Source organism: Corticium candelabrum, chromosome 19 (genome assembly GCF_963422355.1).
Source record: "Corticium candelabrum chromosome 19, ooCorCand1.1, whole genome shotgun sequence".
Lineage (NCBI taxonomy): Eukaryota > Metazoa > Porifera > Homoscleromorpha > Homosclerophorida > Plakinidae > Corticium > Corticium candelabrum.
The window spans coordinates 208182-235185 of NC_085103.1; the positions used below are offsets into that span (position 1 = coordinate 208182).

General features: G+C 43.2%; 1 protein-coding gene across 1 annotated transcript; it reads right to left on the reverse strand.

Annotated features, from left to right (window-relative positions):
- Positions 1–8064: 8064 nt before the first annotated feature.
- Positions 8065–13671, reverse strand: LOC134195140 (phytanoyl-CoA dioxygenase domain-containing protein 1-like). The gene is made up of 3 exons (XM_062664151.1): positions 13600–13671; positions 13318–13528; positions 8065–8285 (listed from the first exon to the last, which is right to left on the reverse strand). Exons 1-3 carry the CDS (start codon positions 13630–13632, stop codon positions 8275–8277), a joined length of 255 nt encoding a protein of 84 aa, XP_062520135.1. The 5' UTR covers positions 13633–13671; the 3' UTR covers positions 8065–8274.
- Between the last annotated feature and the right edge of the window lie 13333 nt (positions 13672–27004).

The window sequence follows — 27004 nt, forward strand, 5'->3', positions numbered from 1 at the left end:
GAGATAGGCAACTGCGTGTGAGTTCCTTGCCCAAGGAAACTATGCCTTAGCTCACCATCACTGTGACTAGAACTTGCAACCCTGTAAAGTACTGGATGTATTCCATAAGCTAACTCTCTAGCCAACTGAGCCGTAGCACGTATACCACACACACACACACACACACACACACACACACACACACACACACACACACACACACACACACACACACACACACACACCACACACACCACACACACCACACCCACCCACCCACACACACACACACACACACACACACACACACACACACACACACCACACACACACACACCACACACTAACACACCCGCATGCATGCATGCACGCACACACGCACACACGCACGCACACACACACACACACACACACACACACACACACACACGTATGCACATGCACACATGCACACACATGTAAGATATATTACATGAACTAACACAAAATGCAATAACGATCACGCAACACAAGAAACAGAATTGCACAAAAATAGACAAAGCATATATATATATATATATATATATATATATATATATATATATATATATATATATATATACACACACACACACACACAAATGCAAATTTGAATGATACTTTAACTTTTTCTTGAAATGTGAAAAGCTTAAATTCATTAACCAAAGCATGAAGAGCTAAAAAACATAAAGTCATACAAAAAGTAGGAATACAATTTCACGAGCAGCTAATAAATACATATATTACCATGACCAATTTTGTTCAGTGCCAGATGCTTGTTAACCTTCAATTTGCCTAAATGGTTCAAATCATCAGTTACCACTACATATTCTAGTCGTTAGCATCAATTATGTCATTAATACTAAGTTTATAAACTTATTAACATACTCATGGATGACTTGCTGACTAGGGTGCAGAACTGAGTGGAATGCCAGTTGTCTGTATAGCATATATGCAGATAACCTCACTATGATTTCCCCAACAGTCAAGGAAATGCAAAACATATTGGACATTAGTGAGAAATTTGCTCATGTAAACCGGCTAAGGATCAACATAAAAAAGAATGTAACTCGTGTGTTTAGAGAATGAAAAACTTCTGAGCCTTTCAATCCTGAATTCAATGGTGGGGAGTATGCTTCCTGTCAAGGCATCTTTGTGTCATCTAGGGTGTACTTTAAGTACGTCAGGGGTACTGATAAACTCTCAGTTGATCGGAGAACTAAAATTTTTTATGCAGCCCTAAATGCAGTTGCCGCAAATTATAAAGAGAGTCTGGACTACAATCTTAGATAAACAACTTTGCCAGTGTTGTCTTAAGGAGCTCATCTGTGGAATCTGGATAAAGAAACGGTTAGACGTACATTAAATACTGCATGAAGGAAGGCGATTCGCAAAAGTTTGGGTACGAAATCATGTGATTCAATTCATGAGAGATTAGACGGTTGGTTCAGAGAAGATAGCAAAAACTCATAGTAGAACAGACTCTTTTCTTACATCATGCTCTACAAAGTAAAAGTGAAGCCGTTAGAACTGTCGCATTGTGCTGACAGAGTTGTCTGGTACCTCTGCAATATAGAGATCTGCCAAGTCCAAAATTGGTCTTACTACCAAGACTGTGCTCTTTATCGTATAAAGAATTCAAAATAGAACTATACAATGAGTGGCTTTTCTGGTTGTAGTTAGAGTAGTTTCTGTGTGTGTTTGTTGCGTATGTGCTATGTGTTGTACTGACTCAAATTGGGTACTGTACTATATAGACTTTGCAAGCTGTAGTATGATAAAATCTATTATGTGTCGTTATGCCCCTCCATGATGGGCAAGTCATGGACATGGCGTAACCTCTAGAAATGGGAAGCTAAACTTCACGATGCTATGGAACACACCCACTTTTACTGGTTTCTACTTGACTGATACGATAGAATCAGTGGCTGATCCAGACTGGAAGAAAGTGTGGTGTACATACTATATACAGCTTTGGTCACACGCTTATTACAGTCCACAATTTCTACAACCACGCCTATAAACGATGAGGGGCTATAGCCAGGTCTAGCATATGTCACGCTATGCCCCTGGGCACCCCATCTGGGAGCCTACCAACCCGGCAGGTAAGCCCAGCAGGGTACATGTTTCTGTGTAGTCCACACTGTGATCAATGACTAGCTAATTCGATATAGATTGCAGGCATTATGGTGACCGCAAACTCGGTACAGCGCTCCTAGTGGATATCAATAACCACCAGAAAAACGTTAAACGTCACCGTCAACAGACCACCGTTCGCCAGACCACAGAAACTCCCCAACAACTGAAACAAGTCATAGCCTCATGGACAAAGCTAGAGAAGCACGAGAAAGAAAGACAGGCAAGTTAAAATTTTCATAATTTACTGTTGTCATTGGGGTGTGAACCCCAAACCATGGAGTGGTAGCCATTGTTGCTAGCCACTATTATGTGTCGCTATGCCCCTCCATGATGGGTAAGTGGGGTCTTTACCCTATCTGGGCGCCCGCCAACCCGGTAGGTGAGCCCAGCAGGGTACATGTTTCTGTGTAGTCCACACAGCAATCAATGACTAGCCAATTCGATATAGATTGCATGCATTACGGTGACTGCAAACATCGGGACAGCACGCCTAGTGAATATCAATTACCACCAGGAAAGCACTGAACGTCATCATCAACAAACCGTTCGCCAGATCACAGAAACTCCCCAACGACTGAAATGAGTCATAGTCTCATGGATCAAGCTAGAGAAACATGAGGAAGAAAGACAGACAAGTTTCATAATTTACTGTCATCACTTATGTCTCGGTGCAACCCTTCAGAGGGTGCAGAGGGGTCTTAACCCCCACTGGGCGCCCACCGACCCGGCAGGTAAGCACAGTGAGGTACATGCCTCTGTGCAGTCCACACGGCGATCAGACACAGCTCTTTCAAGCCATAGCTATAGTCACGGAGAGGCCAACTACAATACGGGGAATCCAGAATTCCCGGATCAAGTCCGTATAGTCAACATTGGCACAAACCTCGCCAGACCACAGAAGCTCCCCATACGAGTGAAACAAGTCTCATTCCTTCATAAAAGAACCAACAATGAAAGATAAAGAAGGACAAGTTTCATTATTACTGTACCGGCGTGGATTCGAACCCACGTAGTCAAGATAGAAAGCAACTGTCGCTAACCACTCGGCCACAGCTATTATTATTATTATTATTATTATTATTATTATTATTATTATTATTATGTGTGTGTGTGTCGTGCTCAACCAGATCAGTCTGGTTTGTAAAGTCTATTACAAGTACCGGAAGCAAACCCTGCTTCAGAAGTACTTAGACCATCACGGCTGTCTAGAAAGAAGACATGACTTTACGAAGGATCCGAGTAGATCCCAGAAGCACTGTTTTCTGTAAGTGCTGCAGGTTGTGATGACCTGGAATAATGTCCAGCCACCGTGCAATACCTGCGTGCACTGTGCCCAAAGCTCCCAAGACCACCGGAACCACCAGTGTTCGACAATGCCACATGCGGCTTATCTCCACTCGCAAGTCGCTGTACTTCGCCAACTTCTCAGCATGTTTCTTGCCAATGTTGCCATCAGCAGGACAGCTGATATCAATAAGAAGACAAGTGTTTGTCTTCCTATTTCTGACACAGATGTCTGGACGATTGGCTTTGATCTTCCTGGCAGTGGGGATGCTGGTATCCCACATCATAGTAATGTCATCCGTCTCCACAAGCCTATCAGGATGATGCCGGTACCATCTGCTCTCCACTGGAACCCCAAAATGATGACAAACATCCCAGTGAATGATGGATGCCACCTGATTGTGTCAATCAGTGTAGTCCATCGGTGCCAAAGCACTACAGCCTGCCACAATGTGGTCGACTGTCTCCAGGCCTACACTGCACATGCGGCAAGTAGGACTGACATCACGATGTAGAATCTTGCGCTCATAGTACCGAGTCCGAAGAGCTTGGTCTTGAGCAGCAACAACCAGTCCCTCAGTTGCAGCAGGAAGATTCGCTGCCTTTAGCCATCCGTAGGTCTCTTTCATGTCCACAGGCGGTTGCTCAGTGAGACGGCAATACTGCCCGTGCATAGGCTTCCCGCTCCAGGACCGCACACGAAGAGAACTGCAACACGTACGGTAATGCCTCGCATCTGTTTTAGGCGCTTGCTCAAAGCCACCTTCAACCGAGATGGATGCATTCCTGTGTAAGTTCTGCGACTTGTCGTCCAAAGCAAGACTCCTCCGCAGCTGTGCAGTAAACCGACAAGCCATGCGCTTGATCGAGTGTGAAGATTTTCCAGAGTCACACTCCCTTATTATTATTATTATTATTATTATTATTAATTCAAAATTGTTGGTTTCAGTTGGGTAGTTAAACGCATGGCTAACTTGTGGAAGACAGTGCATTAGTCATCAGTATAGTGCAGCCAGCTGAATTAATTTACTGTACAGTAAACCTTTATCCATCCCCCAGCTGTTATGACAGACTACAACTTGCGTATTCGTTCCAAGTAACATCTACAAGCGTTGTGAATGAATCAAGTTATTTTATGACACACCCATACCAATTCTATTTGCGACTTTGTCTACTTCTACAGTAGAACCTCGCTAATCCGTACAGCCCCATGCCACACCCGTTCGGATTATTGAATTGCTTGGATTATCAAAAATGTCAAAACACATAGCCTTGAAGGCTCAGACTGTGCCTTGGACACCCAGATCACTAGCACATTTACGTATCTCTACACATATGTCATGTTTGTGGTAACGGACACTGCTGCAACGACTACATGTACTTCTAAATAACGAGACAGTCAGGATTTAAAATAGTTCGATACGCGCATTTGCTGAAAACTACATAACCGCAACCCCCAAATAGAATCTGGGTACACAAGGCAGGGTGCCAAAAGTAATTCGAATTAGGAAGAATTCAGATTAGCAAGGTCCGAATTAGCAAGGTTCTACTGTACTACTGTGTTTAGCGTTAAAACTGAAAACTTGGTACTGAGTAAGATTCTTCATCATATACTATATGTCTATACATTGTAGTATATATATATATATATATATATATATATATACTCGTATGTACATGTAGAGTATACGTAAACTGCAAGAGCATGTCCTCCCTCCACCGCCGTAGCGTGGGGGGGGCTGGGCTGGGGGAGGTTACAGCCCCAACCTTTTGGGCGTGTCACTCAATCAATTCGGTTCAAGCAGATAAAACTCTATAGTTAAGGTACTAAACAGTCCACTTAATCTTAGAGTAGTATGTTGACAACAGCATTGACTATCTCTTTGATAATACACATCATCATTGCAGTATGGTAGAAACAGTGTCGAGAAGTCGTGGTGAAGTGCGCATGCCCTGGCCATCGCTTGCTATGACGTTTGCTACCACTATCCAGCAATGGCAAAGTCAAAGACCACATAAAAAAGACAGAAGTCTATCCATCAATTATTTTTCAAGTAATTTTAAGGTCGACAGCCCGATTGATTGGAGTATAGAATCTCTGGCGACTCCGCTACCTACCAATTTGCATGCACTCCGTACTTCATCCACTTTGTGCTTAGGTTATTCTAGTTAACTAAGAAATGCTAGAATTGGCCAACGCCTGTTTACACTGAATTAGTATTCTAGACTCTATCGTCATCGAGATGCCATTTAATTTGACGATCACAGCGAGCCTTAAAAACCCTTTTGGCTGTACAAACTGCTCGAAAAGCATAGTAAAGAGTAGGCGTAGCTTGGAAGTAAAAAATGGGTGTGGTTTGCAGTCTAGTTTATTAGCCCCCAAACTTGAGGACCATGCTACGCCGGCCGGTGCTCTCTCTATGTTGTCTGTACATCAGCGTGTACTCAAGCGGCCTATTTGTCTTTTAGGTATTTAAAGAGTAACGGTAATGCAAAAATCAAAAATTTCTTTTGGGGCAAGTTGATAGTTCTAGGTGCATACATGACAGGAAAAATAGTTTTAGATTTTTATTAAGTTAAGTCTTCGCTGAGAAACAGCAAGTCAAACTTGCTTCCGGTTCTTCAAGTTCCGGTAACAAGCGTGGTGTAGTGTACACGTCACAGAGGGGAGCATGTGCGTCTGTATAGTCAGCGGCCTGTAAAAATGATTACATCTTCATATCCAAGGCAATGCTGCTAGGGTAGAGGCAACGGCAACAATAGGTATTCTTCTAAAGAGCTCTCTGGAGGTTTTTACGAGATGATAATGTTCCGTCATCTTATGAATCGCAGAATGAAGAAGATCTACTGGGAGCCATTATAGTGACTAGACCACACAGGTTTGAGCTCAGCGACAGTGTCTCTGAAGCTTTGATTTGCCTGCTGCCTTGGAAGCGGACAAGGAAGAGGACAGGCCACCCGGTAGCCTGTCACCATTGCAAGTAGAAGTAGCAAACGTAATCGATGCACATCCGGGTAAGTAAACAACCATCACAGCTGCAGCTGCAGTCATTGTAAGATGATGGATACGTATTCGTGTGGAGTGCGTGTGCTGTTAAACATATTTGAGGTTGTCTCAAATAGTGATGCAATAATAACGTCGAATACTAGCGACAATAGTGCCAAAGTGTACTGGTGAGTTCATGCAAAACTCTAGCTATTGCTGTGACAAATTGAGTTGAAGTTCGTACGTTGAATTCACGTTGGCAGTATACTATAATGCATATGACTGCATTCACTACACATGACGTTCACGCACCTAGCTAGACACAAGTCTATATAGTCATCAAGAGTCTGACCTCTCCTAGCCATTTGCAGTACTTTTAGTCCTGCACAAGAGTTTTCCTTCCTCTTATTTTTCCGCTTCTCAAATGCGGCTCTCTTTTTCTTTTGCAAAGGTTCCAGAGTGCTGAAATCTTGAATTGTGGAGGTAGGTAGATGGAAGATCAGTGCTCAAACTGCAGGTCATCGGTCAATGGCCGATCATATTCGGATAATGACCGGTGATAGTTGCTAATTACTGGTCAAGGTAACCCAATCAACTTTTGTAGGTCATTAATTAGTGATGAGAAGAGCTATCCCAGCTCTATGAACAGCCAATTAAGTGTATAGCTAGTCTACATAGCTATGTGATATTATATGCTAGCTATGTACATCATTTAGCACCATCTATTTAGTCTCTGTTCATGTGTTGGCCTCTGAATTTGTACTCTACAATCTATAGCAGCGCCCAACTTTTACCTTATTTGTCAGGCCTCAATCATGTCTGCATGAGAGGAACAGCCCTGCATGTTTATCTAAGTCTTGTGAGAGGACCGTTTAGCTATTGTTGTGTTACTATGAATGCCATAACATCTTTATTGAATTATGATACAATCAGTTAAGTGGTCATGCTGTGGAAAGATTTGCTATGGTACAGTGACACCAGGCATAACTGGCCATAACTTTCACGTGCCCTACGGCGGAATTCCGAGGACCTGTGGTAATGCCGCCAACACGCACATGTTCCTTAGCATGAGGTCTCTTCAATAATCTAATTATAGGCCTATAAAACGTTCTGGAAAGAAGATAGAAATGCAGTGTGTTAATTGACTGAAGAATAGGCATGGCTAATCGCTGATTGGTTGACATAATTGACTCTGCCCAAAAAGGTTTGCATGTTGGGCGTAACCACGTAACAGTCGCAATTTGCATTACCTGTTCGGGCTGATGCGGAGTGTTCGCGTAGGAGTTGAAAGCGAGAAGTATTCAAAAATCTGCGGCGGGCTCTATCTGAGTGGAAACGAAGACGGAATAGTGGCTTTGCCAACGAACAGCAGGCTCCCCTTTTGAGGGACGTCGAGATGTCCACTCCATCGCTCTCTGTTTCTTCTGCTGAAGATCCTGTGAAGACTTTTACGACCCCTACAACTTCTATAGACAGCCAAGATGCGAATCCCGGCATGGTCGAGAGACTTCACGAGCTGATCCGTGACTGTCTCGCTACTCTTCCTTGTCGTGATCGGATGACAAGCTCTAGATGTGAAGAATTTATTGTTTTGTGCTGTCCTTGCAATCTAGGTTCAGTGAACTGAAGTAGTGTTACACATTATGTGAAGATTCTGTTGTAATAATTATTTTATTAGCATTAGAGGTATAGCAATTAGAACAACAATTTCATTGTGTTATAACTCCGTATTGAAAGCGTCTTTTGAAAATCGCCTCGATGATTTTTTGCCCCAACGTCTGAATAACGTACTCGTGTACGTTCATTGCCGAGCGTCGCTGTTCCACGGACAAACACGACTGTAAACAACACCCTTTCCGGGGACCCTTTCAATGAATATCTGCAAAGCAAAAGCTATATTTTAAAATCGCCTCAATGATTTTTTAGAAAACAGTATAACAAAGCTTTGGACTAAATTTCAGAGTCGTGCGTCTTTCTGACAGCAAGAAACGCAATGATATGTTCAAAACGTCGACATCACAGTTCCCCAAATGAAAGTCCCTTAGGAAGATCATTTTCGAACAAGAAATTAAACATAGAAGCAGACATTTATTTCTCCTCATTGTCTCCAAATTTCAACGCAATTGCGAACGCCAAAATTGAATTACGCGCGTTTGACTTTCGAACCCCCCCCCCCCCCCCCCCCCGGATGGCCAGTTATGCCTGGTGGCACTGTACATGGAACATGAGTAGTTAATGAGGTTATGGTATACTAACATCTGTTGAAACTTCCGCGTTGCTTTTTGCCTTTCAATTCATTGTTAAAACGTTATGTCTCTGGACCCAGTTGCGCAGTTTCTTTACCCAAATGATGCGCCGGTGACCCATAAGCCTGTGTGTGTGGGAGCTAATAACAATTGCTTTTTCGGGCTGTTGCAATGTCCTTGACAGGAAAGGAAGAAAATCACAAGCAACTCCGTCAGCAAGTTGCAGAACAGCTCTACAACAAGCCACAGGCAATTGCAGCTGCTTTGATTAAAAAATCTTCGTCTTGTCCAGGTGCGAATTCTTCTTCACTCATTGCCACATTTCTTTCTGACGAGAGTTACAGGGTGTTCAAAGCCGCAAAGGAAGTGGGAAAGGACACTGAGAACAGTCTAGCTTTAGCTGTGGTGAAGGAGGGCAATGAGACAAAAAATTTGGAAGTTGGTGTGAGATGGTGCAAGTCTATGGTGCAGCTGCAGCAATTGGTTGTTTCATCAACATGCACTACCCTGAGGTTAACCAACGTATCCGCCCTTTATGAATACCATTGTACAACCTTTGGAATCTGCAAAAAGTCAAAATAATGATATTCATATCATGTGGTCTAGCACAACTCAGCCAGTAACTCTTAAGGGAAATGTTCAACTCAATCACTTTGTGCCTTTGCTACCCAGATCAGCCACTAATCTCAGTTACAATGCCGAAAGTGACAGTCCTGCCTATGATTGCTGTGATGAGTCTGACTCTGACAAACTTGAATCTACCTTTGGCTTCAGTGATGATGAGAATGCCAGTGAATTTGTTGTAATGAAAACCCTTAGAAAATCAAGAAAGTCAAAGAGAATTGAACCAAAGTCATGGTCGTTGTCTGGATTCCAACCTAAGAGCCCAAGGGTTTGTGCAATACCTTCAAACATGGATATTACAGGAGAAACTATGCATGAAGATTCTGGCTTACCTGTTGACTCACACCACACTGCAGCCCAAGAAAGTCAAAATGGTGACAAGCCGGCATATGGCAATGCTTCTCGCACAACTCAATGTGCTGTGGCTGCCACTGCTACTAAGCCAAAGGGTTCTGAAAGCAAGTCTTCCAAGATCAACCAAACTCTTGATTCCTGGTTATTAAGTAACAAGAACAAACATGTACAGAAAGACCAAAGGGAGATTACAAATAGTCATCCGATTACAACCATTCCAGAGCTTGCAAAAACACCAGTAAGTCAAAACGTGTCATCAACCACATGCAGACGTCATATATCAAAAGAAACATTTATGGGGTGGAAAAGAAGCCATGAAGCTGATTATCAAACTATGTCATGGCTTAAATGTGAAGTAATGAAAAATAATCCTTCAATGGTTGATATTTTGTGGTGTGAGGTGTGTCGAACATACCAATCTAAGGTATGTGGCACTAAGCATTTCTCCAGAACGTGGATTGATGGGTCAAGAAATCACACAACGAACAATGTCATTGATCATGCTGGGAGTGCTCAGCATCAAGCTGCAATGTCCTACAAGCGAAAAGAAACAGCAAGAGAGAGGAGAGAGCCAGTGACGGATTACAGTGAGATTGCCAAAAGTTTTAAGATAAAGCCGGAGACCAAAGCAAGGATGATGAAGAAATTTGAAATATGTTATTTTCTGGCAAAGAAAACTTACCATTCGTAAAATATCCATCTATCTGTGCTCTTGAAAAATGACATGGTGTTGAGCTGGGAGAGGCATATTCAACTGATGTAGCAGCTAGTCACTTTGTGCATTATATTGCTGAAAGTCAGCGACAGCATTTCAAACAAACAGTGGCAGCACCTTTCTTCAGCATCTTGATGGATAGTTCAGCTGACAAAGGAAAAGTGGAGAATGAGTTGTTTGCAATCATCTATTCTGAGAGTGATCACACCTCTGAAAAGCTAATAACTCAAAGTCGATACTTCAAAGTACTGGAACCGTCTAAGGCTGATTCTGCTGGACTCTTCGATTGCCTACAAGAAGCTCTGGAAGATATGGGTATAAGAGATTTGATGAATCCAGGAAATGTGCTGCAAGTCAAAAATTTGCCAATTCTTGTTGGTGTGGGCACTGATGGTGCTGCTGTAAACATCTCAGAGATAAGTGGAGTAAAAAGTAAAAGTTCAGAATGTTCTGCCATGGATTTTCTGAATGTGGTGTTTTGCCCATCAACTAGAACTTGCAAGCAGAGACGCTCTCTCCAATCCAGTATTTAAAGAAATAGATGAAATGCTTCTTAGGATCTATTATCTTTACAACAAGTCTCCCAAGAAATGTAGGGAACTGAGGGCTATTGTGAACGATTTGAAAGAAGTATACAATTTTCCAAGGGGTGACAACCTACCAGTGAGAGCACCAGGAAGCAGATGGATTGTTCATAAGCGAAGAGCACTCCACAGAGTTCTCAATAGGTATGGGGCTTACATGAACCACCTAGCAAGCCTCTGTGAAGATGCTAGTGTTAGAAGCCCTGATCGGCAGCATCTAAAAGGTTATTTGACACAATGGACTCATGCAAAAATAATTCTGTCCTGTGCCCATTACATAGATATTTTAGATCCCGTCGCTAGTCTGAGCTTGTCTTTACAGGGAGATGATCTTGATATCATTAAGGCAATTCAATCAGTACTCAAAAGTCACCGAGCCATGGAACAGTTGAAAGAAACTCCCTTAACCAATTGGTTTGCAATCAGACGTGTCATGGACAATCTACTAGAAAGTGCAGATGGCAAAACAACGTATCAAGGAATTGAATTACATCACTTCAATGATGTTGTTGTGAACAGCTGCAGACAGCAAGCTCTGAGTGATCTGAGGAAAACGACGTATCAAGGAATTGAATTACATCACTTCAATGATGTTGTTGTGAACAGCTGCAGACAGCAAGCTCTGAGTGATCTGAGAAAATTGGATGATGAATTGAAGGAAAGACTTTCATGGTCAGACACAAAACTTATGAGGGCTATTATGGTTTTCTTAGACACACAAGCCTGGTACTCACACAAAACCGATGAGTCTTTCTCTCTTCAGCTTACAGAGGCTGTTTCAATGCTAGTTGAGAATTTCCGAGCTCCTCTCGAGGCCAAGGCTACTGATCTAGCAGCAATTCAGGAAGAAGCCAAGGAGATGCTTGACTATGCACATCAATATCTTCGAGTGGACAGAGATGGGTATCAACATGTATGGTACCACTTGGCGTTTGGACCTGACTGCACGCGATTTAGGAATTTAGTAGCTATTGCACAGCTCCTTTTCAGCTTACCGTTTAGTACTGCAAAAGTAGAACGCCTTTTCTCCCGCTTAAAACTTATTAAAACTGATCGTAGAACAAGTCTTAGTCAGAAGACGTTATCTGATCTACTAGAGGTCAGTGTTGAGGGAACTAAACTTGAAAATTTTGATTCAAGCGCTGCTGTACAGTTATGGTGGTCAGACTGTTCAAGAACTCGTCATGAAAGTCATCCCCCCAAAAAGGAAAATTGAATGCAGCAGCAGCAGCAGCGAGACCATCCATCAACAACAAGACACTTCAGTGATTAATGAGGCATCTGAAACAATATGTGAGGCAGAGCAGTCGGTATCTCTGGATGATTGGGACTCTTGGATCTTGAATGATGAGTGAAATATGGTCACAGTACCACAACTCGCATCGTCACACTACCACAACTTGCATCGTCACATGCACTAGCACAACTTGCATGATGTCAGACTAGCATCTCAGATCTGTAGTAACTAGTTATGTTCGAACAAATACGCTTATAGTGTGGTGTTAGAGTAAATTGCTTAATTTGATGTAAAACTGTAACATTATAAAGAAAAGCAGTTCACAGTTTGCTATGTTTTGTTAGTTACTGCAATTTTAGGTGCTTTCATGTTGTAAACTAATGCCTTCTTCCTTAGTAATATGTGTATTCAACTGACTCTTGTTTCTTGGTTTTTGATTGCTAATTAAATTAGAGATTACTAATTTTTGATTACTAACTGCTTTTGATTACTAATTAAATTAGATGACCAGTAAAAAATTTGAATGACCAGCTAACTTCTGGCATTACTGGCCATATGGCCCACTAACTTTGAAACTAATTTTAAGCACTGGAAGATGATGGCCTCAATTTCCTCTTCTTTAAATATAACCCAGACCAAGTTCTTGAATAGACCTGGCTGTACATATCTGGAAGCAATCAGGCTAAAAGTGGCTACTACAGACTCCTGTCCACTCAGTAGAACAAGTCATACTCAGTAGTAGTCGCCCGAACGACACAGACGTCTCTGCAATGGTCCTTCTTATTTGCGATTCCCGTTCTTTTCTTAGCTTGGGGATCTTCGGAAATCGAAACACCCTTGCGTATGACTTGCGCAAATTGGTGTATCCTGCAGCCACCCAACACCGAACCATTCTTTAGCCACAGATTTCTTTGTTAACAGTACACGCATGGAGTCTCCCCTCTGTGACGTGTACACTACACAACGCCCGCTAGGGAAACTTGAAGAACCGGAAGCAACTTTGATCTGCTCTATCTCAGCGACTTATAAATCTAAAACTAGAACTAGCAATTTCCAACATAAAGAATTTTTGATTCTTGCGTTGCAGTTACCCTCTAATGGCATACGTTACAAACACCAATAAATATGTGATTACGTAAATGTAAGCTTACCAGTCTCATCAAACGCCTCCTCTTCAAAAAAATACCTAATTTTGTCTCCGCTTGTCATAAAGTAATCGTCGTTAGCCTGCTTTCCTGGTTGTGTAGAAAAGATGACCTTCGGGTGATCTTCCAGTGTAAAATCGTCCACGAGCCGAGAACTTGCATGTTGCAAGACTTCACATTCTGATGAGGAAAACAGGCCGGGTAGTACAAGGAAACCCTGCGTGCAAAACTAGACGGGTAAACGATTTCAACGTGTTTTTCATATGCACAGAAAGTATGGCAGATAACCTTGTCCTGTTGCTCAAAAGAGAGACCCGACATCGTCTGCCTCTCAAATTTTGGGGGGTCCACTTCACACACATCCCGGATATATAGCCCGGATAGGCTTAACTTGCACGTGCATGGTAGACCAGTCTCACGTGCACGCTTGGGGCATGATCTTTTAGTAGTTCGAAATGTGTTGTTATGCTGACAGATCGTGAGAATTGCGCTTTCTCTGCTAGCAGTTATCACACTGAGTAAGCAACAGTGGCTAGTAAAAGGAGATCCCCAATACGGGGAATGTTGGTTGCTACAAACAGTTTTCTTTGCAGAAATCGACTTTCTCGAGAAATTATTGACTCCAGAAAAGCTTTACGTGATGCAGTTATTATACAAGACGGCAGAGGTTTGTACATTTTGCTAATTAATTAACTGATATTAGTTAATTAACTAATTATTAATCTAGTAGAATAAAGTATTTAGTAACATTAAAGCACTATTTATGTATTTATGGTAGTATTTTTGAACCTTAAATGTGATTTAATAAATATGTGTGTATATACAGTAGTGGACAAAAGTATTTGCCAGGCAAGAAATTTCAAGCGTTTCTTAGGATGTTTGTGTTTGGGTGGAAGCACAGAATACTAATAAAGCGACTTCTTGGTCAATGTTTGTCATACTATGGCAAAATCGAGACTAATTGGTACAGAATTGAGTCTAAATCGGTTGTTGCAATTTAAGATTATCGTTACAATCTAGTTAAAAGCCGCTTAATTAAGTGTACATTACAACTTATCAAAGTATATTCAATGCAAACAATATTACAACCTTTGAAAACAAACTAACTTATCAATTTATACTCAAATCAGCACTTATTTCCATTCTGTATGCCAGAATATGATGAAAAATAAACAAAAAACTACCTGGCAAATACTTTTGTCCACTACTGTATATACTAGTAACTATTGCAGAAGAACCTGTTTATTAATCATGTACTCTGCTGTTACCGAAATTAGTTTGTTTGCCTAAGAAATGTATGGCAAACAGGCAGTATTACAGGAAGCTGTGTTGGTCTGGACGGTCTGTTGCCAGTTTTTGATAAAATACATAAAATCAATCCATGATCCATTTTAACAATAAAATTAAAACACACACAATGAAGATGCCTATTCCTCTAGTGGGTGCACAGTTTGCTGGACATAAAACTGGAATGACTTGTTCTGAACACTCATTCTGAACACTGTGATTACAATCTGTTCCTCTCTTTATATCAAGGAATATGAACATAAACAGTTTACTCAACTCAAAATGTCTTGTATCCTTGTACAGTTTAGATGGCATTAGGGGTATTTGTTTTCAAACTTATTGTCAGATTGTGGTTTCTCTTTGCTCTCTGGTGGATTCGCTTGGGGATAATGTTTCTGTTAAATATGTTGGTTGTAGTTTTAGCTTTCATAAACAAACTTGGACGTCCTGCTGATGCTGGACAGGTAGAAAAGGACTTGAAGTGTCATCTAGCTACAGCAGTAGAGTGCACTCAAATCTTTTTCTTTTGTTTTCTAACTCCCACCTCTTTACCAAACATGTGTAGAGCAGAATTAGTTGCTACTGTGTACCAAGTGAATGGATTCCTTTGTCTCGTAGTTTTCAATAATTGGAACAAAACCTTTCTACTGCAGCTATGAAGCTGTCTGTGACATGACTTTCATGCATCCTTTCCTTGATATCTTTAGTGAACTGTAGTACTCTTTAAATGACGTTCCTTGACTTTCCATAGCTTCCTCTGTTAATTGGTTGTGCTTGATCTCTTTGAAATGTATTGCTAAAGTCAATGTTGTCGTCAGCTGCAGTTGCCACTTCAGTTGTATCACACGAACAAGGGGCAATTTTTTCAAAGGAACATTTGATATCTTTGTCAGACCAATTCACACTGATGGAAAGAGACTTTAGATGTTCTTCTTCTGCTCTTCGGTGGACACTACTGTAAAAGGAAATGGGTTGGCAGTGTTGTCGTAACGCCACTGCTGCAAAAAGCTGACGGCCTTGAGGCGAATACGTTGGGATGGTATTGACACTGCTTTTGCGATACTTTATTGCTGCTGCAAATTGGTGTTTGCAAGGTTAACTTTGCATTTCGATGGGACAGGTGCATTCACCCAGTTGTAAGTCTACTATCCACGTTGTATTCTTATCTGACTGACTCACAACAGTGTAAACGTCTGGGTCATCTGTTGCGACAATGTTGTCAGATGGAATGGTGTGCACTTTCACTCCTGTCACAGTTCGCTGTATTGGGGCTCTTCTTTCACTAGCCACTGTTGTCTACTCAGTGTGGTAACTGCTCGCAGAGAAAGCACAATTCCCACGATCTGTCAGCATTACAACACATTTCGAACTACTAGCCATGTGTGCACATGACAATGGTGTACCGTGCACATGCCAGTTAAACTTATTCGGGCTACATATTCGGGATGTGTGTGAAGTGGACCCAAGAATATTTGCTGTGGCTCAACCCACCTTGGAGTCCCAAGTAGAGTCCCGTATCTTTTTCCGTTGCAGCACAGCCCAGATGTATATTCCTGGATATACGGAAGCCAGCGTAGCAACAGATTTTGTTCCGGCCGTGGATTTGTTCCGACAAACGGTGCGTCGTGGATTTGTTGCGGGTGGCTTTTGTAACATTCAGTGTGCTCCGCAGACATACTCTATAGGACTGATTGTATTGTGATACATGATTACTACTAATACAAGTCTATAGTCTAATTATATCCTATTACATCCCTTTTCCTTTTTTTCTATACTCTATCTCACTCTACGTTACTGCTAAAACAAAACAGAACATAACAGTTTTCTTCTACTTCAAAACATAGTCTTTTAGATAGACTGGCTTGTTGAGTGTTCTGCCACTTCTGGTAGTAACTGTCTTCTGAGGTATTGGTTTTCTTGGAAGGGGTGGTGTTTCTTGAGTCTTTGCTGGTGGTTTTGTTTGCTTTGTGGGTAGTTCTGGCTCAGTCATACTATCTCCACTTGGCTGTTTGCAAAACGTCTCTTTTGATTTTCTGAGATGAACTCGATTTCTTCTGTAGGTTCTTCCATTGGCTGCCTCAGCATTGTAAGATCGGTTGGGTAGCTGTTTAGTCACTCTAGCTTGTTGCCATTCGTAAGACCTTCCAAACAGTTGAATTCTTACAGTTTGGTGTTCTTTTAATTCAGGTAGGTCTCTAGCTGTTCTATCATAGTATTTCTTTTGCCATTTTTTGGATTGTCTGAGAGCTTCGTGTTCTTGAGTGACCTTGGGCCTCAATAATGATGTGGCTGTAGGCAGCAGTGTTCTAGTTCTGCGACTCATTAGCCTTTGGGCTGGACTAGTGGTCATTCCTTGTGTAGGGGTATTTTAATAATCTAAGATTGCCAGCCATGGATCTGCATTTGCTTGATAAGCTTTCTTCATGAGGGTTTTCACTGTTTGATGTTGTTTTCGACTTTGCCATTCGACTGTGGATACCCTGGACTGCTGGTGTTGTGTGTAAAGTCCCATTTTCTTGTAAACGTTTGAAAGTAACTGGAAGAGAATTGAGGGCCGTTATCTGACATCAGTATGTTGGGTATTCCGTATCGAGCAAAGTTTGCTTTCAGCTTTTTTACAACATCTTCTGACGTAGTAGTTAACAACCTGTCTGTCTCCCAATAGTTGCTATAGTAATCCGTTGTGAGAAGATATTCACGTCCTTGGAATGCAAATAAATCTACTCCAACTATGGCTCATGGCCTATCTGGAATGTCATGAGTTTGCAACTTTTCTTTTGTTTGCTTAGTTTCATAGGTCTGGCATATGTGACGTCTGCTAACATGGTTTTTTACTTTGGCTGTTATACCTGGCCAGTATAATGACTCTCTGGCTCTTCTAAGGCATCCATTCACTTCAATGTGTGATGTGTGAATTTGCTGTAGCATATCTGTGCGGCAACTTTTTGGTACCACAACTCTGTTTCCTCTGAGAATGATGTCATCCTGTGTGACTAGTTCATCTCTCACATTGAAAAATTCAGTAATGGATTCTGGTAGTGTATGTTTGGTGTCAGGCCATCCTTGTAAGATTGTCCGTTTTAGTTGCTGAATGTTCGTGTCCCTCTTTGTGGCTTTTCTGGTATCAGCTAGTCTCTCTTGTGATACCTGCACATCCTGTAGCATATCTATTTGTTCACACTCTTTCGCCAAGTTATGATTTACTTGGAATACTTCTATGCGTTCACAGTCCTGTGGTGTTTGTTGTAGGTAGGCTCTGGACAAAGTGTCTGCTAACACCATCTGTTTCCCTTGTTTGTACTCTATGGTAAAACTATACTTTTGCAAACGCATAAGCATCCTCTGCAATCTCTTTGGTGCTGTGTGCAACGGTTTCCTGTGGATTGTCTCGAGTGGTTTGTGATCCGTTTCTACTTTGATCATTCTTCCATAGGTGTACGTGTTGAACTTCTTCATTCCGAACACAATAGCTAGAAGTTCCTTCTCTATATGAGCATATTGCTGTTCTGTGTTCGTTAAAGTTTTGCTGGTGTATGCTAATGGTTGACCTGATTGCATCAATACAGCTCCTAGTCCTATTTGAGATGCATCACATTGTATAGTAGTTTCATCTTTGGGATCAAAGTACCTGAGCACAGGTGTTGCTGTTACTATTTTCTTGATGTCATTGAATGCTGTTTCCTGGACAACAGTCCATTCCCACTGGATGTGTTGTTTGGTTAGCTGACGGAGTGGTTGTAGAGGTTGGACAGGTGTGGCATGAACCTTGATAGGTAGTTGGTCATACCAATGAATTGCCTTACTCCCTGTACATCATGCGGTGGTGGCATCTTCAATATTGCTTTTATCTTGTCATCATCCGGCTTGATTCCTTGAGATGTAAGCACGTGTCCCATGTAGGCTACCTTCTATGTTGCAATGTAGCATTTGTCTTTGTTCAACTTTATTCCTTGATTCCTGCATCGCTGTAGTAGTCGCAACAAATTCTCATCATGATTGTTCCTTGCTTCATCATGTGTTGTGCCACTGCCAACTACTAAAATATCATCTGCAATCGTGTATATTCTGGCAAGTCCATGAATTGCATTGTCAAGTGTCCATTGAAAAATTTCTGGTGCTGGCATGATCCCAAATGGCAATCTATTCCAGCGGTATCTCCCATATGGTGTATTGAATGTCGTAAGCTTGCTGGAGGGTTTGTCAAGTTAGACATGCCAATAGCCATTCTTCACATCTAGCACGCTGAAAATCTTTGCTTGTGATAACTCTGGTACAATGTCTTCTAGTATCGGCATTTGATACTGACTTTGCTTTAATGCTTTGTTAAGTGGTTGTGGGTCTATGCAGAGTCGTAGCTTCCCATTCTGCTTCTTGACCACTACTAAGCTTGAGATCCAATCTGTGGGTGTCTCTTCTTTTAGTATAATCTCCAAGCGTTCAAGTCTCTGCAACACTGTTTTCAGTCTGTCTTTCATGGCAATTGGGAGGCGTCTCAGTGGCTGTCTCACTGGCTGTATCATGGGGTCGATGTCCAAATGTGTTACTCCTGGAAGTGTACCAAGTTCTCCTTCAAATACATCTGCAAATTTTTGAGTAATGGCTTCTTTTGTGAGCATGGTTTGTCTCTGTATTACTCTTCCCTGAGGTTGTTCAGTCTCTTGTAGCATCTGGATGTTGTCATAATCCACTTTGATTAGACGTATGGTTTGTGATGTCTGAGCTCCTAATATAGATGTAGTAGCTGCATTGTCCACCACAACAAACTGAACATCATAGATTTGTCCATTCTTTTGATTTTTGACATGCAGTGTGCACTTCCCAAGTGGTCTAATCTCTGCTCCACTAGATTGAGTAAGTGTTTGTGTTGTCTGCTGCAAGTCATTCAATCTTCCCTGTGGAATATCTTGTTTCCTGATGACATTGCATGTGGCTTCTGTATCAATCTGAAATCGGATAGGCGTTTCATCAACTGTCAACGTTGTACACAACTTGTTTTCATATTTTCTGCCATTTTTAACACATTGATTTCGGCATTACGCGGCGTCAACGTCAATGTGACTACTTGCTCTCTGCTCCAGCATTGATCATCACTGCTGTCTTCATACATGCTGTCAGAATCATATCGCATCATGTGGACAGCTGCTTGCTTGGTTCCGTATTTGGCACTTGACCTGCACATCTGTGCAAAATGATTCGGCTTATTGCATTTTTTTGCATAACTTCCCATACGCGACACAGTGCTGCTTGCCCCACTTATGGTCTTTATCACAATATTTGCATTCCCTGTGTGTTGACATGTCTGCACGTGGCAATTGTCTGCGTTGTTTGCCAAAACTCTTCTGTTTGGCTCTGAATGCATGAACCTGTTGTGTTTCATTGTTGCCCATCTCTTTCATATGTGCAGGTGTCGTTTCATTTGCTCTACTGACTGATATGCATGCCTCTAGCATTAGTTCCCATTCTGTAGTAGTTGTTTTCGCAGTGTGTCATCTCTAACACCTACTACTATTTTGTCTCACAGTAGCTCATCATGCATCTGTCTGAATTGACATGTTTTGGCCAATTCTTTGAGGTCTGTCAGGAATTGATCAAAATACTCACCCTCTCTTTGAGCTTCTGGTTGAAACGGAAACGTTCATAAATGACATTAGTTTCACCGAGACAATAGTTCTCCATTTCTTCAAGGACTTTATCCAGGTCCCTCTTGTCCGCATCGTTTGCAAATGGCAGCGCATTGTATATTCTGAGAGCATCTTGTCCTATGCATGTTATGAATGTCACGATCCTTTGCTCCTTTGTACCTGGTTGCTTGAGGTTGGCCAGGATCTCGTATGCGTCCCAGATTTGTTGAAATTTGCGTCACGATTGGGATATGTTTCCCCTCAGTACTAGTGGCTTTGGGAGCAGTATCTTGCTCTGCAAAATGGTTGGACGAGCTAACTGTGCTTCTTCAGCTAATTGCATCGGTTGTTTCATTTTGCTTGTTTGTCGATCTCACTTCTCTAGGCTGTGTGTGATCCCACTTGTGTCACAATGTAACATTCAGTGTGCTCCGCAGACATACTCTATAGGAGTGATTGTATTGTGATATATGATTACTACTTATACAAGTCTATAATCTAATTACAGCTGTGGCCAAAAGGTGTTGGACACATGTCATGTTTTGTGTAAATTGGTCATATTTGGTTAGAAATGCAGTTATAGTTCAGTAATGAATCCAATATAACAATTATTATTTGAGATAACAATATTTTTATTATAAATATCAATTATGCCCTAAACTAACAAAACAGGATCATTAAATATATGGAGTAACATGTAACATAGGAAAAGACATCATTTGAGATAAGAATAACAGCAACAAATTAGCAATATCACAGTAATAATTGCTAGTATTTTGTACACAGTCCCTTGGTACGGATCAGAGCTGATATCCTTGTCGGCATGCTGTTCATCAGGTTCTGGCACCTCTCAGGAGCTATCCTCTGCCACTTGTCCTGGAGTACAGCCTTCAGCTGGGCCTTGCTGGTCGGCTGGTGATGTCAGACAGCTATTTTCAGGTCGCCCCACAGGTTCTCAATTGGGTTCATGTGTGGTGATTGCGGCGGCCAGTCCATCACCCGAACGTTGTTGGTCTGGAACCATCGTCTTGTTGAGACTGAGGTGTGGCATGGAGCTTTATCCTGCTGGAATGTGTAGTTCTGGCCACTCCGGAACATCTCATGAGCTGCAGGTAACACTGTATCACGGAGAATAGCCTGATACTTCTCAGAGTTGATTGTTCCGTCACAGACAGTCAGCCTTCCAACTTCAGAACTTGACATGCACCCCCAGACCATAACACATCCCGAGCCATGCTTCACTGTGGGAACGATGCAGTCTTTGTTCCACTCTTCTTCGGGCCTTTGTACCCTCCCATTCCCTGGAGTTGCGAACAACTGGAAACTGGATTCGTCAGACCATAACACATGGTTCCACTGTCTTTGAGTCCATTTTTGTGCCACTAGCCCAAGCCAGCCTCTTCCTCTTCTGGTCAGGTTTGATGAGTGGCTTATTTCGGGCCTTGCATGACCTCAGACCATGGTCTAGCAACCTTCTGCGAGTTGTCCTGACAGAAGCAGTCACAGCACCACCATTAGTCCATTCTTGGTGCAATTTTACTGCTGTTTTCTTCCTGTTTCGCAAGCTCATCCTGCACAGGTTCCTGTCGTCTCGAGCGGTGGTGACCCGTGGCCGTCTAGTGCGGCGCCTGTCCCTCACACTATCGGTTTGACGGAGTTTCTGGAGCAAGGCTGCAGCGCCAGCAGGGGATTTACAAACCCTGCCAGCAATCTGGCGGCAGCTGAGACCCTCCTCATGCAGCACCTGGATGCTGATCCTCTCCGCCTCGGTGTAGTTCCGTGTCTTCGCCATCGTGAGCTTGGTATGAGTCAAATTGCTCAGAAACTTTTGCTAGACTTAAAGCTACACTTGTGCAATAAAATTGTTGTTTTTTAAACATAGTTTTATTGGCTATTCTCTAAATGGCAACAAACACATCTGTAATGGAATACATATCTATTGGTCAAATAATTGCTATACCAGGTTAAAGTAAGTTTGTTATTTCTAAATTTGCTTAAATATTGGTGCATTATGCTCTCTTTGAGTAAACAGGTCATAATGTTCAGTGCAAGTTCTGGTGAGAACCATATTTTTCACTTTAATTATATTTTTTAAGGTGTCCGACAACTTTTGGCCACAGCTGTATATCCTATTACAGCTTTGTGGGGCCACACCCTACAGAAAATCATCTAACGCGCGCGTGAATGTTACTACTCTAGTCAGGACCCCCTTCCAGAGATTTCTCTCCGTTGTTAACAATGGCAGCAATGACTAGGATTGGCACTAAAACAGTGAACAATGCGATGTAAAAACGATGAATTAAGTAGTGTGTTATCCGGGACCTGTCTACATACTGCGTTACTTGGTAAGCCAAGCTGGTGTACACTAGTCAAGCCGAGAGTGCGGAGCCAGGTATTCATCATTGCATATGTAAATTATTGGCAAGCAAAGCGAGCCTCTCTCTTGTCATGTGAATTGAGGTCAAGATATGTACGAAGAGTCGGATCGACAAAACAACGATGCCAGATGAATGCAATTTTGACTCCGCAACACATGCGCTAAAAGTTGAATCAAGGGTCCCCTTTTGACGGCTCGACACAATTACAATTTCTTGGCGAGAAAAGTAAAATTACTCTCGATTTTGCTCCTTTACGCGACTAAAGAGCAAAGGAGACTGACGCGTCACAAACAAAATGGAAAGGAAAAGCTAAAAGAAGAGAAGAGTCTGTTTTTTGAGTTTTCATGCATTACTTTGACAAAAATTATTGCTACGCAACTATTGTCACGTGACTATGCGACAATCTCAGTAAACGAGTGAGACGATCCAACCGTGAAAGAAGAATGAAAGAAGAAGAGCAACTGAGGGTGCGTTCGAATACTAGTTCTAGAACTGGAAGTGGCGGGGGGGGGGGGGGAGGAAAAGTTCTATAGCGTTCAATTGGTAGTTCTGACAGTTCTAGCAGTTCTGTCTAGCGAGCTGGAATTGTTGGAATTGTCACGCTCTACATGCAAAATTCTCGGAGGTTGCCAAAGTGAAATGGCAACTAGAGATACTGAGGCCGTTGTGGACCTTCTTGTTGGTTATAATGAACACTTGTGGCGGCCATCGGCTTGGCAAACACCAGAAGGAATGACATTTGGAACTTATTGCAGTGACCTTCTTGTTGCGAACAGCTCCAAAAAACAAAAGCGAAAGCACTGCTGATGTTCGAACAGACTGCAACAAGTGGAGTAGAAACATCACGCTCGTTTCGTATTGACGCTTAGTGGAAGTATGAGGCTTTGCGCATGCTCAACTTGCTGACAGTTCTAACCGTTCGTTTGCTAGCACAGGGCTGGTGGAGCAGGGTGGGCCAGGTGGGCCATGGCCCACCCATCTTTCGAAAATGGAACTTCCATCAACAGGCGTTTGGCGAAATCTTCCGGAAAGTAATGTAGGTGATTAAATATATTAGTTATTGTTCACCTCTATAGAGGAGACAAACCAACCATAATTTGGAAGTTTACAGCAGGACGTGTGGGATGCCTCGCAAACCCAGTCACTCGTCTTGGTGCACGCGTACTGTTGCTGTAGAGAGACGCCACGAATCATTTCTCTCAGAAGACTGAAGACGTACTTGAGGTGTACAATGAGCCAACGCATTTGCTAAACAGTCTGATGGTACTGCATGTGCATAGTGACTGACTAGATAAGATGAACCTTTTGGAAATCGGAAATGAGTTGATTAGTGCTAATGTAAGCCCGTACAGAGAACCCCTCCCCTCCCTCCCCCTCCCCTCCCTCTCCTCCCTCCCTCTCCTCCCTCCCCTCCCCTCCCTCTCCTCCCTCCCCTCCCCTCCCTCTCCTCCCTCTCCTCCCTCCCCTCCCTCCCCTCCCTCTCCTCCCTCCCCTCTCCTCCCTCTCCTCCCTCCCCTCTCCTCCCTCCCCTCTCCTCCCTCCCCTCTCCTCCCTCCACTCCCCTCCCCTCTCCTCCCTCCCCTCCCCTCCCCTCTCCTCCCTCCCCTCCCCTCCCTCTCCCTCCCTCTCCTCCCTCCCCTCCCTCTCCTCCCCTCCCCTCCCTCCCCTCCCTCCCCTCCCCTCCCCTCCCTCCCCTCCCTTCCTTCCCCTCCCCTCCCCTTCCCCTCCCCTTCCCCTCCCCTCCCTTCCCCTCCCTTCCCCTCCCCCTCCCCTCTCCTTCTCTCCCCTCCCCCTTTCCCCTTTCCTCTCCCCCCTTTACTCCTCTCTCCCCTTTACTCCTCTCTCCCCCTTTCCTCCTTCCCTCTCCTTTTCTCTCCTCCTCCCTCCCCCTTTCCCTTCCTCCCCCTTTCCCCTCCCCCTTTCCCTTCCCCCTTTTCCCTCCCCTTTTCTCTCCCTTCCCCTTCCTCGTCTCCCCTTTTCCCTCCCTCTCCCCCTTTACCCCTCCCTCTTTTCCTCTCACCCTTCTCCTTCCCTTTTCCCCTTTCCCCTCCTCCCCTCCCTTTCCCCCTTTCCACTCCCCATCCCCCTTCCCACTCCCCATCCCCCTCCTCCTTTTCCTCCCCTTCCCACTCCCCCTCCCTTTCCCCTCCCCTTCTCCTTCCCTCTCCTTTCCCCTCCCCTTCCCCCTCCCCTCTCCTTTCCCTTCCCTCTCCTTTCCCTCCCCCTCTCCTTTCCCTCCCCCTCCCCTTTCCCCTACGCCTTACCCCCTTCTCCCTACCTCCTACTTCTCCCCTTTCTCTACCCCCTCTTCTTCTCCTTACCCCCTACCCATTCCCTCCCCCTTACCCTCTACCCATCCCCTTCCCCTTACCCCCTACCCATTCCCTTCCCCTTACCCCCTACTCCCTCACCTCCCTCTTACCCCTCCCTATCCCCTACTCCCTACCTCCTTCCTCTTCCCTTTTTCCCTTTTCCTATCCCCCTTTCCCTCCCCCTCCCTTGCAGCTCCTTGGTGTTCCACTGCTTCAGGCAATGACATGTACACATTCAACTGAGTAACTTGCAACACTGTATCTAGAATTTCTGCGCTACCCAACGTCTACATGGTTTCCCTTAACATAATTACATACACAAGGCTGTTTGAACTGTACACGTAATAAAAGAACAAGCCATTATTAAATATCAGGCATTGCTGCAGGGTGATGCGTGTCAGGATGGTATCATGGTATTAATTAAAATGACATGAAGTGTTCAGGTGCGATTCATAACAGGGTACACGAGGACATCTATAGTGCCCTGGATAAACAGATACAACATTTGCCACCGGTAGAATGGGTCTTCCTGAAGAGCGGGAGAAAGCGAGGAAGAGGGCCGCTTTTGCTTGCAAAAGCGTTGAAGTGATGTTTGCAGCAAAGCGTCAGAAGACTGAAGAGTTGCTAAAATGTGCCCTTGCAGGCTCTAATTAGAGTCTGTGTTGTTCAGCCTTAGCTTTTTCCGTGTTGGCAGTGACTTTGTTTTCATGAGCTGATATATTGTTATAATGATATTGCAGAACGTAAATTCAGATCACACGGCAGCACCACTTTAATTAATAAATGGTTCACCATTGCCGTAGGTGAACTCCCCTCGTCCAAGAGCCTGCGTACGGGCTTGTAATGACCAACACAAGTCGATTTTTGGTCTTTTCAGTCTCTGACAGATGACAATTTTTTTACATGCAGTTCAATAAATGATTAAATATTTTCAGGGTACAATATGACAATTAGTTAGGCTATCCTCTAGTAACGCTGTCTGTAGCCAGGCTCCACCCTAGCTCTACGGCTTTAGTCAAAAGTTGTCAAGTGGGCGGAGCCTAGCCAAGCAAGGGCTGGCCCACCCAACATCTGGAGGGCTCCGCCGGCCCTGTAGCAAGAGTTCCAACAGTTCTGGCAGTTCCAGTTCTAGAACTGGAGCTAGTATTTGAACGCACCCTGAAAGTCTGTTTTCTGAGTTCCCGCATTTCTTTGACAGATGTACAGGGACTATTTGGTCGTGGGGATTGTTTGTTTGTGGGCAATTATCTCGCTATTATTTGATTCCTGAAACTGTTTAGCTGGGGCTTATTTGGTTTTGGCCACCTGCGGGGACTATGTGGTCGCGGGGACTATTATGTGAAACACCAAAGCACATCTATTTGCCGATGACTGTTCGAAACCTAACCGGTAACGTGCAGATTGTATTGTTCATTACTCAATTGATTTGGCCACGGTTAATCCAATAGTCAAATACAAGAGATTGATACGGCAATAGCTGAACAACGACGGCAGGCCGACAGTAGTGAAGTATTCATTCCTTCAAACATTGTTCATTTTGGACAATCAGTTTCTGTTGGTACAATAATGACATTTTGGAAGAAACACTGTCTGGCATGGGAATCACTTACTGCACAAATGGAATAATCTTGCAACGACAGCTATGTGGACCGTTACCTCAAGCCGAAATACCATCATTGGCCTATCATAAACGACACCAGCGTTCACTAACAGTGACAAACACAGAACCTCTGGAGTACATTTCTGGACAGAGGCCTGGTCCTCCTCTCATGCCATTTGTTAGTGACGCTCTTCAGAGTCCAGTTCCGGACCTTATTCTTATTGAAGCGAAAATGAATGACTTTTTGTGGATTATAACTCGTTCAGGTTGTGATAGTAATGTCACTGTATCGGATATCAAGTTGTTCCGTTGTGGTGCGCATTTAATCGTTTACTCTGTTTTAACACAGTACCAGCAATGATGGAAGTCGGTTACTGTTCGGTGATTGGTGCTTCACCAACACGTCTAGACACGGTTTACACTCTTTTAAAACGTTCTTTGGAAACAGCTAGAGCTCTAGGTCAGGATGATGTTGTAGTTCTTGATCAGGCAATA

Excerpts from the sequence above, each read along its gene's own strand:
- LOC134195140 (XM_062664151.1), bottom strand. The coding sequence starts at position 13,632 with ATGTCGGGTCTCTCTTTTGAGCAACAGGACAAG. Across the intron at positions 13,529-13,599 it reads CTTTTGAGCAACAGGACAAG|GGTTTCCTTGTACTACCCGG; the intron begins GTTATCTGCCAT and ends TTTTGCACGCAG.